Source organism: Typopeltis vanoorti, chromosome 8 (assembly GCF_054136105.1).
Source record: "Typopeltis vanoorti isolate ZY-2024b chromosome 8, IOZ_Tvanoo_1.0, whole genome shotgun sequence".
NCBI lineage: Eukaryota > Metazoa > Arthropoda > Arachnida > Uropygi > Thelyphonidae > Typopeltis > Typopeltis vanoorti.
In genome coordinates this window covers 79563104-79580639 of record NC_143556.1, presented here as the reverse complement: position 1 = coordinate 79580639, position 17536 = coordinate 79563104, and the positions used below count along the sequence as shown (strand labels likewise).

Here is a 17536-nt window from a genome sequence, read left to right as displayed (position 1 = left end):
GTAATCTTTGAGGTTCTAAGAGTTCTCAATTGATAAATAAAACATTAGGCAATACTTGTTTTTATTTATTTATTTCTCTTTGAAAATCAAATATCTGATTTTTAATTTAAAGAGATAAAATGAAATCTAACATTAAATGCATTTTCGTACATGGAATTTCTGTATTAACTAGTAAATAAGAATAGCAAAGTACAATGGTATCATTAATTACTTGCTGGTTGCATGTAATTAGTTGTATCATTAAACATTGAAAAGACTAATTTTTTAAAAATGATAAAATATGTATTAATAATTATATTTCGGTAGTAGATGAATTTTATTTTCTGGTATGTGTCTACTATATTTTTTATATGAGGCCTGAAGTGGCATTAAAAACATTCATATTTCACCTCTAGAGTGAAGTTTTCAAATTTTGTAAACTCTTAACCCACCCATGCTGCTAATATGTAGTAGGTTTATATGTAATATGTAATAGCTGTTCGTGGGTGGGATTCACATAAAAAAATAGATAGAATTTTTGATTTCATAAACTGTAACACGAATCTGCATGAAAACATTTAGAACCAAGGCTCATAACATGGGTTTCCATGGCAGGACTTCAACATGCAAGCCTCACATTACACAATCTTCAGTTGTGAAATTAAATGAACTTCATCAAAGGATCCAGTTCTTCTAATTCTTTGTCATCCAGATGACAGCCTATATATATATATATATTTTTTTTTTTTTTTTTTTTTTTTTTTTGTTTGGAAGACGATGACTCATATAGGCCATTATATAAACACTGAATCCCATCACTATTCCTTGTCAAAAGACTGGAAATATTAAGACTTTGTATGTCATGCTCGTTATTTATGTTCTTCAGACACTCTTACAGAAAGAATTATAATATATTAATTCCACCTTTATATCTAATGGTTTTAAGGATTCTTTCATCAAGAAAGCTTTTAATAGTTATGGTATCTCTACCTATTCCAATACAGAAGAAATAGCTTGCATTCCTATCCCTTATGTGTATGGTATTACTGAACACATAGTGATAGTTTCAAAACTACTGAATATTTTTGTTGCCTTTCACTATTAGTAATAATTTATTATCAATAATTAATAATTTATTAGTAATAGTGCAGATGTGGTAGCCCTGCAAGAGGATTTGAATAAGCTAGAGAGATGAGCAAATAAATGGGGATGTCGGTTTAATGCAGCAAAATGTAAGGTCTTGAGGTTTGGAACACGTCGATGGGACGCTGCATACTCTATTGGAGGAGCTGTACTGGAGGAAGTAGGAGAGACAAGAGATCTAGGTTTGATGATTGATAGAAACCTGAAATTAAGGGGACATATTGTAAAGGTGGTGAAGGTAACACAGAGGATTGCAGCAATAATGAGAAGGATGCTGACCTGCAGAGATAAAAGAGTTATCATTCCATTGTATAAGACCCTGATCAGACCACACTTAGACTATTGTTCTCAGATTTGGTCCCTAGGATTTGAAGGGGATAAATTAACTGTGGAAAGAGTACAAAGGCGGATAACAAAGATGGTTTCAGGACTGTACAATGTTAATTTTGAGGATCGGCTGAAGAAATGTGAACTGCAGAGTGGTTTCTTTGCATGAAGGGTGGTTGAACCATGGAATGCACTGCCTGATAGAGTGGTGAGAGCAAGAATGGTCAATGAGTTTAAGGAGTGGTATGATAGACTTTGTGTTTCCTAGGTAGGACCTCCTGCAATGAGTCTCTTGACTCCATGGAGGCCTGAATAATGATAATAATAATTAAATTCCTGATATATACTCTCAAGGGTACATATACAGGATATGATAGTACTACATGAAATACTTTCATCATTACTAACTTCCTATCTACAATTTTCCTCCAAATCAATCTGTTACCTGTCAAGACTCCAGCATTATCAGATCTTATATTTCTGTCTTCTAAGGCACCTTTTACTGATATAGGTGTATATATCAATTCACCTATATCTTGTTCTTCCTCTGGGTCTTTTTCCTGCTAACCTGGCAGAGAACACTTGTTTTGCTAATCTTTCCTCTTCCATTCTGTTCAAGTGACCATACCACCTGAGATTAGCTCTTCTAATATATTCCTAGATGCTAACAATGTTAAGTTCTTTCCTGATATCCTCGTTTTTAAAATGATATTGCCACTGATGCCATGTGTTCACACCTGTAATCTTTCTCAGGATTCTCTTATCTGTGGTCTCTAGTCTTTGGTCAAGTGTTTTATTTCTTACCCAGCTTTCAGATCCATAAGGTAAAATTGGTTTGAACACTGTCTTTTATACAGCTGATTTAGTATTTTAAATAATTTCTCTCTGTCCATGACTCTTTGACTGATTTCTTCTTTCTATGTAAATTTATTCAGTTGACTTCCTACCATACCAGCGTTATTGATTCTGTAGTCTATTACAATATTTAATTTATCCTTCTCACTAAAAATCGTGCCTAAGTAGCTGAAATGTTTTAATTGTTCTATAGGTTCTCCATTCACAATGCAGTTGATATTTTCCATGCTTCTGCCTATTTTCATTGTCTTTGTCTTGTTATTTATGACCTTCATATCAACACTGTTACAACAGTTATTCAATTTAGTCACTGAAGGAATCTTGCAAACTTGTACTGGATTTATTTAGAAGTATAACATCATCTGCATAAAGTAAAGAGTTGAGATTCTGATATCTGATATTTGATTAAACCGGATATCAAAATCTTCAATTTTGATATCAGGTTTAATACCACTTTCCTTCATAATGTGATCCATATGGATAATAAATAACAGAGGGGATCATGTACATCCTTCTGACACATAAAAATTTAACATAAAACCATCTTCCTGTACTTCCTTCAATTCTAACTGCTGACTTACAACTCAAATAAAGACTAAGTATTGCTTGATATAATTCTCCATTGACACCATTTAACTGTAGTATTTTGAATAGCTTTTCTCTTGTCACCTTTTCATATGCCTTTTCCAGATTTACAAAACTTAAAAATACAGATCTTTGTTATATTCCCATGATTTCTCAACTATTTGTCGTAAAGTGAAAATCTGATCTTGACAGCCTCTGTTTGGTCTGAATCCAGCTTGTTCTTCACCAAGCTTCCTTTCCACAATCCTTTTCAATCGTTTCTCAAGTATACTTTCATGAATATTACCAGGAACACTCAGTAGAGAAATATCTCTGTAATTCTCACATTCAGTTTTATTTCCCTTTTTATATATATTGGTTACTATGATAACTCTACTCCAATCATCTGGTATTTGTCCCTCTGTCCAGGACTTTGAACTATGCAGTACAGCCACTCTAAGACTTTTATACCTCCATACTTACTCCAACATGGCTGGCCAAGTGGTTAGCATATCCGCTCTCCAGCCAAAAGGCTGCGGGTTTGAATCCCACCATGGGCATGTTTCCATGTTCCTGTGGACAATCACAAACGTGATTGTCTGTGGAAAAACTAATGATGGTGGTTGGCAGTATATGGCATTGGTGTAGTTGTGGTTAGTTGTAGTTGGTGAATTGAGTGGTGAGAGAGAGGTAGAGCAGGTGTTCTCCCTCGATGAGTCTATGGACTCCCTGGAGGTGTCAAATAATAATAATAATAATAATACTTGAGCATCTCTTGTCGAACATCATCTACTCCAATTGCCTTTCCACATTTCAGGCTTTTTCTACTTCAAGTATGGGTATGTATTCTTGCTTGCATGCCTGTTGAGTGTTTTTTACTACTGTGCTGTCACTGATTGTTTCATTTAGCAATTTTTCGAAATAATAATTTTCCGTACATCAAGGATATCTTTTTTCACCACTTTTCATGTCTCCTTTATCATCTTCATCTCTGATTCTTTTTACAGCACTCTTTCCTCCATTTCTGAGCTTTTTCAACAGCCTCCAGAATATTTTGCCACCTTCATAATATTTATTTTCTCTGTTCTTACCACCCATGATTTTTGTTTAGCTAGTTTCACACATTGTTTAGCTTTCTTACATTTGTCTCTGTATTCTATAAGAGCACAAGCTGACTTATTTGTCAGGAAATTTTGATGTGTTTTCTTCTTTTCCTTCACTGCCTCTTTAACTTCCTGTCTCCACCATAGAGTTCTGATTTTTCTATCCTTTCAGACAACCTCGCCACATGCAGTGCTGGATTATAAAATTGGCAGAGTAGTCACCGGCCTAGGGGCTCTCACGCCATTTAGGGGCCCCATGATAACAGATCAAAATAATATTGATTATTAAAAATTCCTCTTTGTTTAATAATATTTAATAATTATTGTTTAATAACATAATGTTTATTTGTTTAATAACATTAATAATTGTTAATGTTTGTTTTGTGTAATACAATTGGTTTATTAAAATTGTTGGTTGGTAACATTAAAAATGTATTAGGAGATAATTTGCGAGGGGGAGCCCCCCCCCCCCCCGAGATTTCGACTGCCTAGGAGCCTCCACAGGGTTTAATCAGGCACTGACCACTTGCTTCTCTGGCTGAGCCAATCAATGTTTTCTTCAGGATTTGTCACTGAATCTCCGAGGTTTGTCCCTATTCTCAAACTCTTTCATTTTTTCTTGAATAATGGTTGTGTATTTTAGTCTACAGTTCACATCTGAGAGCTGTTCATCTTTTATTCGCTTTCAAACTTTCTTACATGTACTTCTTTTCAGTATGAAATTCAATTTTATCCTGCTCAAGACTAAATGGTGATCACTTCCAATTTCAAATCCTCTGTACACTCTAGTGTCCTGCACCAGTGAGAAAACATCACTATCAACAATAACATAGTCAATGATACATTTCTTATTCCTTTCCTCTTCTCTCCATGTGAATTTGTGCACATTTTTATGTTGGAACATGGTGTTAATAATAACTAGTCCATGTCCTGAGCAGAAATCCAACAAGTATTTGCTATTATTATTAGCTTTGCTCTTTTCTCCAAATTTTTGTTAAAAAATATTTTTGTATGTCTGACAATCATTTCCTACTCTACTATTTAGATCCTTAACAAGGACCAACTTTTCCTTTTTCATTGTATCAGTTGCATTCTCTAATGCCTCAAAAGATTCCTCCACTTCTACCTTAGTACAACCTTCTGTGGGACCATAGGCACAAATGTCTCATTGTCCAGTTCCCATTCTCATATTTGCCCACATCACTCTACTTGAGACTGCCTGCCAGTCAAGAAGATTAGCCTCGTATTTAGTGCTGAATACTATTGGTACTCCTTCTTTTCCTTGATTGTCATTGCCTGAATATAACATTTTGTATTTATTGCTCAGGAAGATCTTACCAGTTTTTGTCTTTTTTGTTTCAGTCACCCCTATTATGTCGATCTGGTACTTATATAATTCCTCAGCTAGCTCCATTTCTTTGCCATTCAGGCTTCTTATGTTGATAGTACTGATCTTGAACTTTGGTGATGTTGAGTTGGCTTGTGTTTCAGGATTTGTTCCAGTAGCTGACTTTTTGCTGTTTGCCCTGGTTCCTTGGTGAAAACCAACAGGGGTCCTTGTTTAAGGCCACGTTCCAGCTTGCATGAAATTCTGTCATGTTGTACCATTATTTTATATTGTGGTTTAAGCCAATAAGAATACAATTTGGTCAGCTAAATCCCCAATTGCCATCCCATCCTCGTTAGTTCAGCATCCAGGTAGATAGGTAACAGGGTGCACCATGAGAAAGTGAGGATTGAACATTAGGTCAGAAGCCCTGGTTGGTTCTCTGCATTCCTTTAGAGGCTATGCGGAGGAGTCCTTTCAGTTATACAGCTTTGACCCTTAAGCACCTTGCTCCTTGTGGGTTATCTTATTTTGTACAAACAGGAAGATTGGCTTTTATTTGTCAAGAAGAACACAATATTTATACTAAATACCATGAGCCTGAACACTCTGGAATTGCAGAGCATGCTATAGATAGTAAACATACAGTTCATTGGAACAAGATAAGACAAGAGTCCTTCATGAAAGTTGTTTCCTCATAGAATGTCTTTGTAAAGAAATGTGTGAAACTTTACTTCATTGTCCTACATCTTTGTTGGAAATAGGAAAGATTAGCAGATTTAAAAAGTATTAACTTTATTTTGGCTGTGTGTGTGTGTGTGTGTGTGTGTGTGTGTGTGTGTGTGTGTGTGTGTGTGTGTGTGTGTGTGTGTGTGTGTGTGTACACACACATATTTTTTTTAATTAAAGTACTATAAAAGGAATCAGAAATGATAAAGGTGACATGAAAACTGAAGATAAAGATATTCTAGATGTTGTAATTACTTTGAAAGATTGCTAAATTAAACATCAGTGTCTGCATGGTGGTAAAAAATTCCCATCAAGAATGGTCAGGAATACATATCTATACTTGAAGTAGAAAAAGTCATCAAAAACCTAAAATGTAGAAAGGCAGCTGGAGTAGTTGAAATTTGACCAGAAATGCTCAAATGTGGAGGTATAAAAGTTACATTGGCTGCATTGCATAACTCAGAATGGCTTGTCAAATGGTTGAATTCTGGACGATTGGAGCAGAGCTCTCATAGTACCCATCTATGAAAAGGGAAATAAAATAATGTGAGAATTACAGAGGTATTTCCCTACTGAGTGTTCCTGATAAGATTTATGCAAATATATTTGAGAAATGGCTAAGAACAGTTGAAGAAGTGAAGCTTGTGAAGAACAAGCTGGATTTAGGCCAAATAGAATTGTCAGGATTAGATTTTCATTTTAAAACAAATTGTTAGAAAATGATGGGAGTATAACAAGGATTTGTATTTACGTTTTGTAAATCTGTAAAAAGCATATGACAAGGTGCCAAGAGAAAAGCTGTTCAAAATGTACAGTTATATGATGTAAATGGAACATTATGTTGAGTAATGAATAGTCACTGTTAATCTAAATCAGCATTTAAAACTGAAAGAGGTATAGGAAGATTGTTTGATGTTAAAACAAATGTGTGACAAGAGTGCACATTATCTCAACTGGTATTCATTATTTATGTGGATCACATTATGAAGGAAAGGTATTAAGCCTGATATCAAAATTGGAGATGTTAATCTCAGCTCTTTACTTTATGAAGATGATGTTATACTTCTGAGTAAATCAGGCACAAGTCTGCAAGATTCCCTGACTAAATTGAATAACTCTTGGAATAAATTTGGTATCAAAATCAGCAATAAATAAAGATAATGAAAATAATCAGAAACATTGAAAACCTCAACTATATCATGAATGGTGAACCTATAGAACTAGTACATCATTTCAGCTATTTAGGTGCAATTTTTAGTGAAGATTTTTATATGGGCTCCTGCATGGAGTTGGAAGACTCATCGTGGGAGCCCAATCTGTCATACCTCTCTTTTAACCATTAACAGACATATCACTCACAACTGACTCTGGCAACCCATTCCACTTATTCACAACTCTCCAAGCAAAAAAACTAGTCCTCACATCCCTACCAACCACACCTTTATTCAACTTCCAGGGATGACTCGATGTTCTGATCTCTTTAGCCATGTGTTGAAACATTTCTCCTGCATCAATCCTATAAAACCCTTTAAGCAACATAAATGTTTCTATCATGTACCCTCTTTTTCTCCTATCAACCAACTTCTGCAGTCCACACACACTCTCAATCTATCATCATAGGGAATATTTCACAAGTCACTCACCTTTGAATCCTCTCTGCCACATCCCTAAGAAACCTAGTGGGTCAGACTTGAGCACAGTAATCCAGATGTGGATGTATCAAGAGATACATCCACATCTGGATATATCTCTTGATATAAAGAGGAATAACAACTTTTTATTTCTACATGTTGATATGTTCTTCATAGCCAAGTAATCTTATGGGCTACTTTAGCAATATATATCCTCTAAACTTTAACTCTGTCTACCACCACCCCTAAATCTCTAGGAGTACAGTGCCAAGTGATACATGGCTTGTAATTTATTTTTCCCCAAATGCATAATGTTACACTTTTCGACATTAAACTGATACCTATTATCTTTTGCCTATACTGACAGCCTATTTAAATTGTCTTGCAAGCATCCACACCGTTTTGATTAACTATTACTCTACCTAATTTTGCATCATCAGCAAACAACTGAATATTTCCTTTCAGGTTATTTACTATATTATTTATGTACAAATTAACAGCAATGGTCTCAGCACTGAACCTTGCAGCACACCACTAGTCACTTGTTTTCACCTTGATTCTGCCCCTCCATATGCCACTTTTTGATATCTCTCCAGCAGCCACTCTTTTATCCACTTGACCAGGTTCATGGCCATCCCCATTTGTTCTAATTTGAGTAACCGAATTCCACGTAGTCTGTCAGATGCCTTTGCAAAATCCAACCAAATCGTGTAGCCATTTCCTTCATCCAGCTCAGCTATTACTCTATTATAAGAAGTTAATAAATTACTAAGGCATGACCATTCCTTCAAAGCAATGTCCCTCATACAATATGATATTTTTATTTACCCATTCTTGAATTCTCTTTTTGACAAATTTTTCCAGTACTTTACTGCCATGCCTGAGATACTGATTGGTCTATAATTTACTACTGCAGTCTTAGAACCTTCCTTATGCAAGGGAATTGTATAGTAGAGTTCCACTCCCTTGGAACTCTACCATAGCTGGGATATAAAATTAAAGAGCCTAGTCAGAGACATTGCCAGTTCCCTTGTACATTCTCGTAAAACCCTAGCTGAGATCTTATCTGATCCTATGGTTGTATTTGCATTGAGATTATGTAATATCCTAAGAACTTCCAATTCATCTACCTCTGTTTGCACATCAGTGTAAAAGCAGTAACCTCACTAGGATGATATACCCTTGCAAAGTGGTCGCTCTGTAACTCAACTATTTTATGTGCTTCTTAACCATCATCACTCCTTAAAGTTAATCTTCCATAGTCATTCTTCCTCTTCCTTTCCACATAACGGAAGAACTCTGGGATTTCCTTTGACCTGCTTTGCTAGATTCTTCTCATAATCTGATTTTGCCTTCCTTCCATGCTTGTCACCTTTCTTTCCCAAGCCTTGTACTGTTCATGAGTTTGCTGGTTCCCTTTCTCTTTATGTACTCTCCACAGCATTTTCTTCTTCTTCTGTAACTCGTGCTTCATGATGTTAATCATCCATCCAACTCTTATCTGATTAACCCTTCTTACTTTAGGTATCAATTTAATATTGCTTCCTGACCCTTAACTATATCCCAGGCACTACTACCATCCGTACCCTGGAGTATTTTATGCCATTGCACAGATTTAAGCTTCTTCCTAAGCTTATCAGAATCACCTGCCTTGTAGTTCCACATATAACCCTTCTTGACAGAATATTCCTCATGTTTTACAATCTCCCAAGTCAAGACTGCATGGTCACTTTCACCAATTGGAGGCAATGTGGTCATCTTGGTTATGGATAGTTCTTCTGATCCTATGACCAGGTCCAATACTCTCCCACCTCTAGTTCCTTCCATCACATGCTGCTTTAAGTAATTATCTCTTAGTAAGTGTATAAATTCTATTCCTTCCTGCTATGTGATCTTTCTTCCTTTCAGTCTATCCATAGTTGAAGTCCTCCATAATAATCACTTTACTTGTATACTCATTGTACTAATTTGGCAATGCATGTCTTCCAGATCATCTACAGAACTCCCTGACTTATAGCAACAATCAACTGTATATTTTGTCTTACTGGCCTTAATATCGCACCAGACTGCTTCGAGTGAACAGCCACCCTCCCGCCTATCTCCTGTTCTTTTTTGGCTACAATTCATCTGCTATTATGGATAGCTCTTCTGATCCTGTGACTAGGTCCAGTACTCTCCCAATTCTAGTCCCTTCCATCACATGCTGCCTTAAGTAATTATCTCTTAGTATGTGTATAAATTCTATTCCTTCCTGCTATGTGATCTTTCGTCCTTTGGCCAGCCTGGCTGGCCGAGTGGTTAGCGTATCCGCTCCCCAGCCAAAAGGCTACGGGTTCGAATCCTGCTGTGGACATGGATGTTTGTGATTGTCTGTGGAAATACTGGTGGTGGTGGTTGGCAATAGATGGCATTGATGTAGTTGCAGTTAGTTGGTGGATTTTGAATGGTGGAGACAGAGTTGTAGAGCAGATGCCCTCCCTCAATGAGTCTTTGGACTCCCTGGAGGTGACAAATAATAATAATTATTATTATTATCAGCAGTACCCCCCATCCTATCTTCCCTGGAAATACTAAACCCTTCACATTCTATCCCTGTAATTACATCATATGCTGTTAGCCAAGTCTCACTAATGCCTATAACTATTGTTGAGGTCACATAACCAATGCTAAAAACTCTTTCCTCTTGATCCTGATACTCTGGCATTAGTGTATAGAAACTGCAGCATCTCTTTAGGTCCCCACCCACCTTTACTTTCTGAATTGACTATCCTGTTCAATATTTTTGCTTGAGAGACTAGATTCCTCACTTGCTTCACTTGCATTCTCACACCCACTTGTTTCATGGTGTCTTCACACAAACTCACTTGCTTCCACCCTAGTTGCTTAAGTTTCCCTGAATTTGCACTTAAGCATGCTCAGCGAACAAAGCTCTCTCTAGACACTTAACACCAAAACCATTTAGATGCAGTCCATCAACATTGTACAAATCCTTCTTTCCGTGAAACACAGATCATAGATCCACAAATTCTACATCATTCCTTCTGCACAATCTATGTATAGATTCATTGACTATCAGCATCCTTCCTCTCAGTTTGCCTCTATCATAGTATAGTAGGAGACTTACAATTTTCACCTTCTTACGCTTCAGTTTTGCCTCTTCTTACACTCCTTTACATCCTCCCTCATAGACTACTTCTCACCTTTCAAATCATTTGTACCAACCAAGACAATCATTTCTTTCAACTTACCATTTTTGAATCCAGATGGCATGGTAAATATCGTGAATTTTTGCACCTGGAAAACATGATTTGTTATACTTTCATTAAGTACTCCCCTGATCATTGATTCTGTGTACATATTTTCCTTAACTTATTTGTTCGGTCATTCTTTATTATTCTTTTGGACCACCTGCTTCTTTCTCTTTTCAGCCCTGCTAATCTCTTGCCACTTTTATAATTTTTAATTTCTCACTTTGTCGTATGATGGATAACATTCAAGCATACAATTTTTCTATTAATGTCCATCTTGTTCTCCTATATTTCTATGGCTGCAGATTCGAAATTAATAACATCATTTTCAACCTTACCGTTGGTACTGTCCATTTTACTAATATTTGCTACGTTCTCGTCACCTAACAGACATTCACTTTTGAAACACTTAATACACTCTCTATATATCTCTCTCTCTCCAGTTTCAATTTCCTTCCACATATCCTTTAATTTTCTCGACGAATACATTTCACACGCTGCACTGAATAAAATCCTGCAAATTCAAATCGCCTGACAACGTGGTCTTTGCAACCATTGTCCATCCATGCATTGATGCCATGCCAACAATATCATATTTAAAGGGGAAAAAAATACAACATTTACTTACAAACTAACTAGCTCAGTCAATCCCACACCCATTTAAAACAAAAACTACGCTAAGTTAATGTAATATTCTCAAATAAAATATGAAAAAGTTACTTATCCTTCAGAAGAGATAATTCCACTTTACATACAAACAATATGCCACCTGGAATTTCACCAGATAGCAAATTAAATATGGAAATAGACAACAGAATTAGTAAAACTGTTTTGGTAAGAAATCAGCTGAATAAATTTATATGGAACTAGGGGGGGGGGGCTATGTCCCCCAGTGCCTGTGGCACCCAACCCCAGAGTTCTGGACTGGTAGGCCGGTTCTTGAATTCCGATGACTCAAATTTTGAAAACTCGAAGGGGGGGGGGGGTTCCCCCCAGTTCTGGGCTGGTTATTTTTGGATCAGATGCTCGGAGCTTGCTCCACCTTTGCCGCGAGTCGCAAATCAAATTCCTGACATGTATTTGATGATGATGAAAGAATCCATGAATAGTCAGCTTGCATGGATTCTGCTACTGTCATTCAAGAGGTATAACCTCCTACTCAAATCACCCACCTTTGGGACATATGCCATGAACAGATTCGGCAGACCTGTTATTGCAGCTATTAATTAATCCTCTATCTTATGGTTTGTTTTCTGCAACCAGATTGCCAGCTTTCTCTCTCTTCTAACATGGTATTTGTGATTGTAATTGCAATTATAACTCAAACCAGTTATAATTGTGAACACATTACTGGTAATTGAGAACCTATAGCTGGCCTGGTGGTTAGTATCTACTCTCCAGCCAAAAGGCTGCTGGTTCAAATCCTGCCGTGGGCATGGATTTTTGTGATTGTCTGTGAAAATAATAGTGGTGGTGGACAGTAGATGGCATTGGTATAGATGATGCAGTTTGCTGTAGTCGGTATATTTGAGTGGTGGAGACAGAGAGTTATAGAGTAGGTGCCCACCCTCAATGAGTCTTTGGACTACTTGGAGGTGTCACTTAATAATAATAATATTAAAGTATTTGGAGCATTTCTCTTCTTCTTCTTTTGCTATGCCTTATCCCGTGTTAAACGGGGTCGGCGTTCACATCTTTAATCTTCTTCTTCCAGATTCCAGGGCATCTTCCCGACTCCATCCTTTCTCCCTAAGATCCTCTGCCACCTTATCCCTCCATCTGAGTTTGGGTCTGCCTCTTTTCCTCCTTCCCTCCACCTCCATACGCTCCACTTGTTTACCAACATATGCCTCACTCCTTCTCTCTACATGACCGAACCACCTCAGCCTGCTTTCTTGTACCTTCTTGCCGATTGGTCCCACCTCGATCGTCCCTCTGATGTAGTCATTCCTTATCCTGTCCTTCTTTATCACACCACATCATCCATCTCAACATCTGCATCTCTGCCACCTCCCTCTTCCTCTCCTGTGCCTTTGTTATAGGCCACGTCTCCGTGCCATGGAGCATCGCCGGCCTCACCACCATCTTATACAGCTTTCCTTTCATCTTACAACTCACTCTCTTGTCGCACAGGACCCCGTTCATCTTCCTCCAGTTCATCCAACCGTATGTTATTCAGTGCTGTATTTCCTCATCCAGGTCACCATTCCTCTCGACGACCGACCCAAGGTACTTGAATTTCTTCCCTGAAGTTAACCTTTCACCCTGGAGTCGTATGATCATATCTTCATCACTCCCCGTTGACATATATGCGGTCTTTACCCGGTTAATTTTCATGCCTCTCTCCTCCAATACCTTTCTCCACTCTTCCAGGGTCTTTTCAAGCTTCTCTCTTGGGATGATTCGCAGAAAACAATATCATCGGCAAACATCATGCTCCCTGGCACCTCCTTCTTGATGTCCTTCACTAGTACATCCATGACCAGATCAAAGAGGTAGGGGCTCAGAGTTGATCCCTGATGGAGCCCTACGACAATGGGGAACCCCTCTGCCATGCCAACACTAGACCTGACCTGAGTTTTTGCTCCCTCGTACATCTCCTTCACGAACCTCACATACTTTTCCGACACCCCCTTCTTCCTAATACACCTCCATACCTCTTGTCTGACTCCTCTGTCGTACGCCTTTTCCAGGTCTATAAACACCATATGTAGCTCTGCCTGCACCTCCCTATATTTCTCCATCAATCGCCTTAGCACAAATATTGCATCCGTTGTCCTTCTTCCTGGCATAAATCCAAACTGCTCCTCACCAATTTTTGTTTCCCACTGTATCCTTCCTTCAATTACTCTCTCCCATATCTTCAACGTATGTGACATCAGCTTGATCCCTTTATAGTTGCCACAATCTTGAACATCTCCTTTTCCTTTGTAGATTGGGACGAGAATGCTTTTCCTCCATTCCTCTGGTATCTTTTCCTGTTGGGCTATTTTCCTCATCTGATCCCATAACATGTCTACGCCCTCACTGTCCAAGCTTCTCCACACTTCTCCAGGTATCTGGTCCGCCCACACAGCCTTTCTATTCTTTGTTTTTCTCAGTGCCCAATACACTTCCTCTCTGCGTATATCCTGCACTGATCCTTTGTTTGTCTCTCCATCCTCACACCTCTCTCTTGGATTCTCCTCATTTAGTAGTTTACGAAAATATTCTTCCCATCTTCCTCTGATTTTGTCCTCCTCTTGTAGTACAACTCCTGTGGCATCCTTTATCTGCTTAACTGATGTTGTCTTTCGAGGCCTTATCTCTAGCTTTTGCTATTCTCAACAACTTAGCTTCATCACCATTTCTCTCCAGTACTTCATAAACCTCTTCAACTACCTTCGCCCTTGCCACAACTCTCTTTGCACTTTTCTTCCCTAATCTATTTCTCTAATAGGCAATAACTGAATTTGTATACAAGTCAGTGATTAGGAGAGATATAATAATTGTATAATAATAATAATAATGATTTAGTGTAGATTTTTCTATCAGTTATAAAAAGTGTTTTTATTATAGTTTGATTTTTATTTTATTCTATTTTTTTTAGGATCACAAGCAGTTTCCATTTTTGTCATTTTGTTTAGTGTCTTGTTCTGTGGTGCAACTGCTTTGTTAATGTATGGAATAGCCAAGGTAATGTAAACAGGTTTGAAAAAGGATTATATGAATTTTTAACTAATAATACCATACTTTTTTGTGCAAGAGAAAGCATTGTTTTTGATTAGAACAGTAACAAAATATAATATGTGTGTGTGAACGAGAGAGAGAAAACAACATCTTAAAAAATATATTGTACTTTAGACAAAAACGGAGTTTAGAACAAGTAGTAGTTGTTATGACCTTTTTTCTTGACCACTAGCATTAATAAATTAAAGACTTAATTCGATATGTTAGTCACGTAAATAATTGTTTAATATCTGACATGTTTCACTGACTAATATCTGTCAGCATTTTCAGGGATACACTGGTAAGCAATGGAAAGTAACAAAAAACTAGGAAACTAACTGACAATTCTAAAAATTATATATAGTCATCACTGTGCGTGATACAATACGCGTGTCGCAAGTACAACGTTTTATTTGTTGAGATATTTATTGTAATTTTCATGAAAGTTCATTTCTTTTTGGTTAAATGATCTAATTAGAGTTTTCCATATATCTGGTAGGATTAAGCCTTCATTCTTATTTAAGTTACCTGTTGAACGGGCGACTGTAGCAGCTTCTTTGAATGTTCTGGAATGGTAGTTCTCTTCTATGTAGGGCATATGACTCATATCCCATTCAATATTATGGTTGGTAGAGGCGAAGTGGGAAGAAAGGCCCGATATATCTTGTCTGTTATTCATTACATAGCCTATGTGTTCTTTCTTTCTTGTTTCAAAACTTCTAGATGTCTGTCTGATGTAATTGATGTCGCAGGGTATACTGTAAACTGCAGAGTATTTGTAGAAAGGATGGCTATCTTTCGGTGATCTTATAAACTTTTGAATAGTCTCAATAGGTTTGAAGGTTACTCTGATATTATATGGTTTTAGAAGAAGAGCTAATTTTTTGGATATGGTACTAACAAATGGAATTGTTATAGAGCTGATGTATTGGGTTTCATCTCGTTGTCTTTGTGGTATGTCATTAAAGAGAATCTTGTAGGATAGCCATTTAGGGATAGATCTCTGGATATTTTCATTAATTCCTCTTGTAAGTCACCAGGGTCTGTGGTACACTGTATAGCTATTTTTTTAAGCATATGGATAATGCTGAGTTTCTGCAATATGTGGTGAGACGAGTCGAAAAGGAGGTAGCGTCCAGTGTTGGTAGGTATTTTATATACCGACAGGTTGATGCTATTGTCAGTTTGTTTCTTAATAAGGACATCTAGGAATGGAAGTTTATTATCTTTTTCTAGTTCCAATGTGAACTTGATAGTGTTGTGGAAGCAATTAATTTTGTTTAGATAATCCATTAATTCTTCTTTTTTGTGATTTCAAATGATGAAGATGTCAACATACCTAAACCATGTGGTTGGTTTAGGGGTAATTTGGGATAAAATTTGAGTTTCCAAATTTTCTAAGAATAGGTCGGCACAAGAAGGAGAGAGAGAGGGCTACCCATGGCTAATCCAGTAAGTTGTTTGTAGTAGGTTTTTTGCCATGTAAAATAATTTGAAGTTAAACAATGCTTGAACAACTTGGTGATGTTTGGTGGGAACAAGTTTTCTAAGATGTCGATGACTTCTGAAACTGGAATATTTGTGAATAGAGATGTGACATCCAGGCTAGCCATAATATCATCTTTAGAGATATGGGTGTTTTTTATTTCTCTAAGAAATGTTGGGAGTTCTTGATATTAGAATCCATGTTGTGAATGTGTTCTTGTAACATTTTGGCTAGATATTTTGATAGTTTGTAAGTAGGGGAATGGATACCATCTACTATTGGATGTAGTGCTGTACCTTGTTTATGGATTTTGGGAACACCATATAGTCTTGGAGTTAACAACATCAACTTAAATAAGAATCAAGGCCTAATCCTACCAGATATATGGAAAACTCTAATTAGATCATTTAACCAAAAAGAAATGAATTTTCATGAAAATTACAATGAATATCTCAACAAATAAAATGTTGTACTTGCAACATACGTATTGTATCACGCACACTGATAACTTTATATAATTTTTAGAATTGTCAGTTAGTTTCCTAGTTTTTTGTTAATTTCCATTGCTTACCAGTGGTGTATCCCTGAAAATGCTGACAGATATTAGTCAGTGAAACATGTTGGATATTAAACAATTATTACTTGACTAACATACCAAATTAAGTCTTTAATTTATTAATAGTAGTGGTCAAGAAAAAATGTCATAATATGAATAGAATCGACGAAATCACAAAACGAAAGGTATGCAATCTTGAAAGTTTAAAAAGTAAAAAGGCTAGGTATTTGAACCATTTGACATTCTTAAAAAGCTGTCATGACAACAACGTTATCGCAAAATTTCTTTGCCAAAAACAACTTTTTAAGTCAAAAAAAGCTAATATCATTTACCACAATACAGCATTTGCTCTACTTAAAGAAAGAATTTGTCATTCGAGATTCATACTCAACCAAATAGACTCTCAATGCTATGACTTATTCAGAGGCGTTTCTAATATCCTAGATGAGGAAACTTGGCAACTTTTGGACAACATGATTCACAAAAGTTATACAAAAACTTTCAATCAAAGTAAAAAGACAAATTAAAAAATTTAACACACTATATGATAATCACATCAACACTAAACCTTCCCTACCAGACAACCAAGTCATTGTGAACCAATCTAATCACATCTTAACAAAACCAGAGATTTCTATTCTCAAAAAAGGATGATTCAATTTCGCCTTAAAACCAACTACTATTCCAAAAATGGACTTTATCTGCAACAACTTAGAGAAAGTTTTCTCATTATTTCCACACACAATAGCCAATGACCTACGATTAAAAAGCAGCTTAATCATCTCCGCTCCCTCTAGATATTCTCACACCAACTCTAGCACTATGGAAAGAAAAGTACTACTCAAATTAAAGAACAACAAAGAAATCATTATACTGAGAG

General features: G+C 36.7%; 1 protein-coding gene across 1 annotated transcript in view; it reads left to right on the top strand.

Moving 5' to 3' along the window:
- LOC150104152 (uncharacterized) overlaps positions 1-17536 on the top strand; it is an 84181-nt gene that overhangs the window by 21649 nt on the left and 44996 nt on the right. Inside the window, exon 3 of the mRNA XM_090397297.1 lies at positions 14496-14581. Within this exon, the coding sequence (XP_090253423.1) occupies positions 14496-14581 (86 nt within the window). The remainder of the gene's footprint in view (positions 1-14495; positions 14582-17536) is intronic.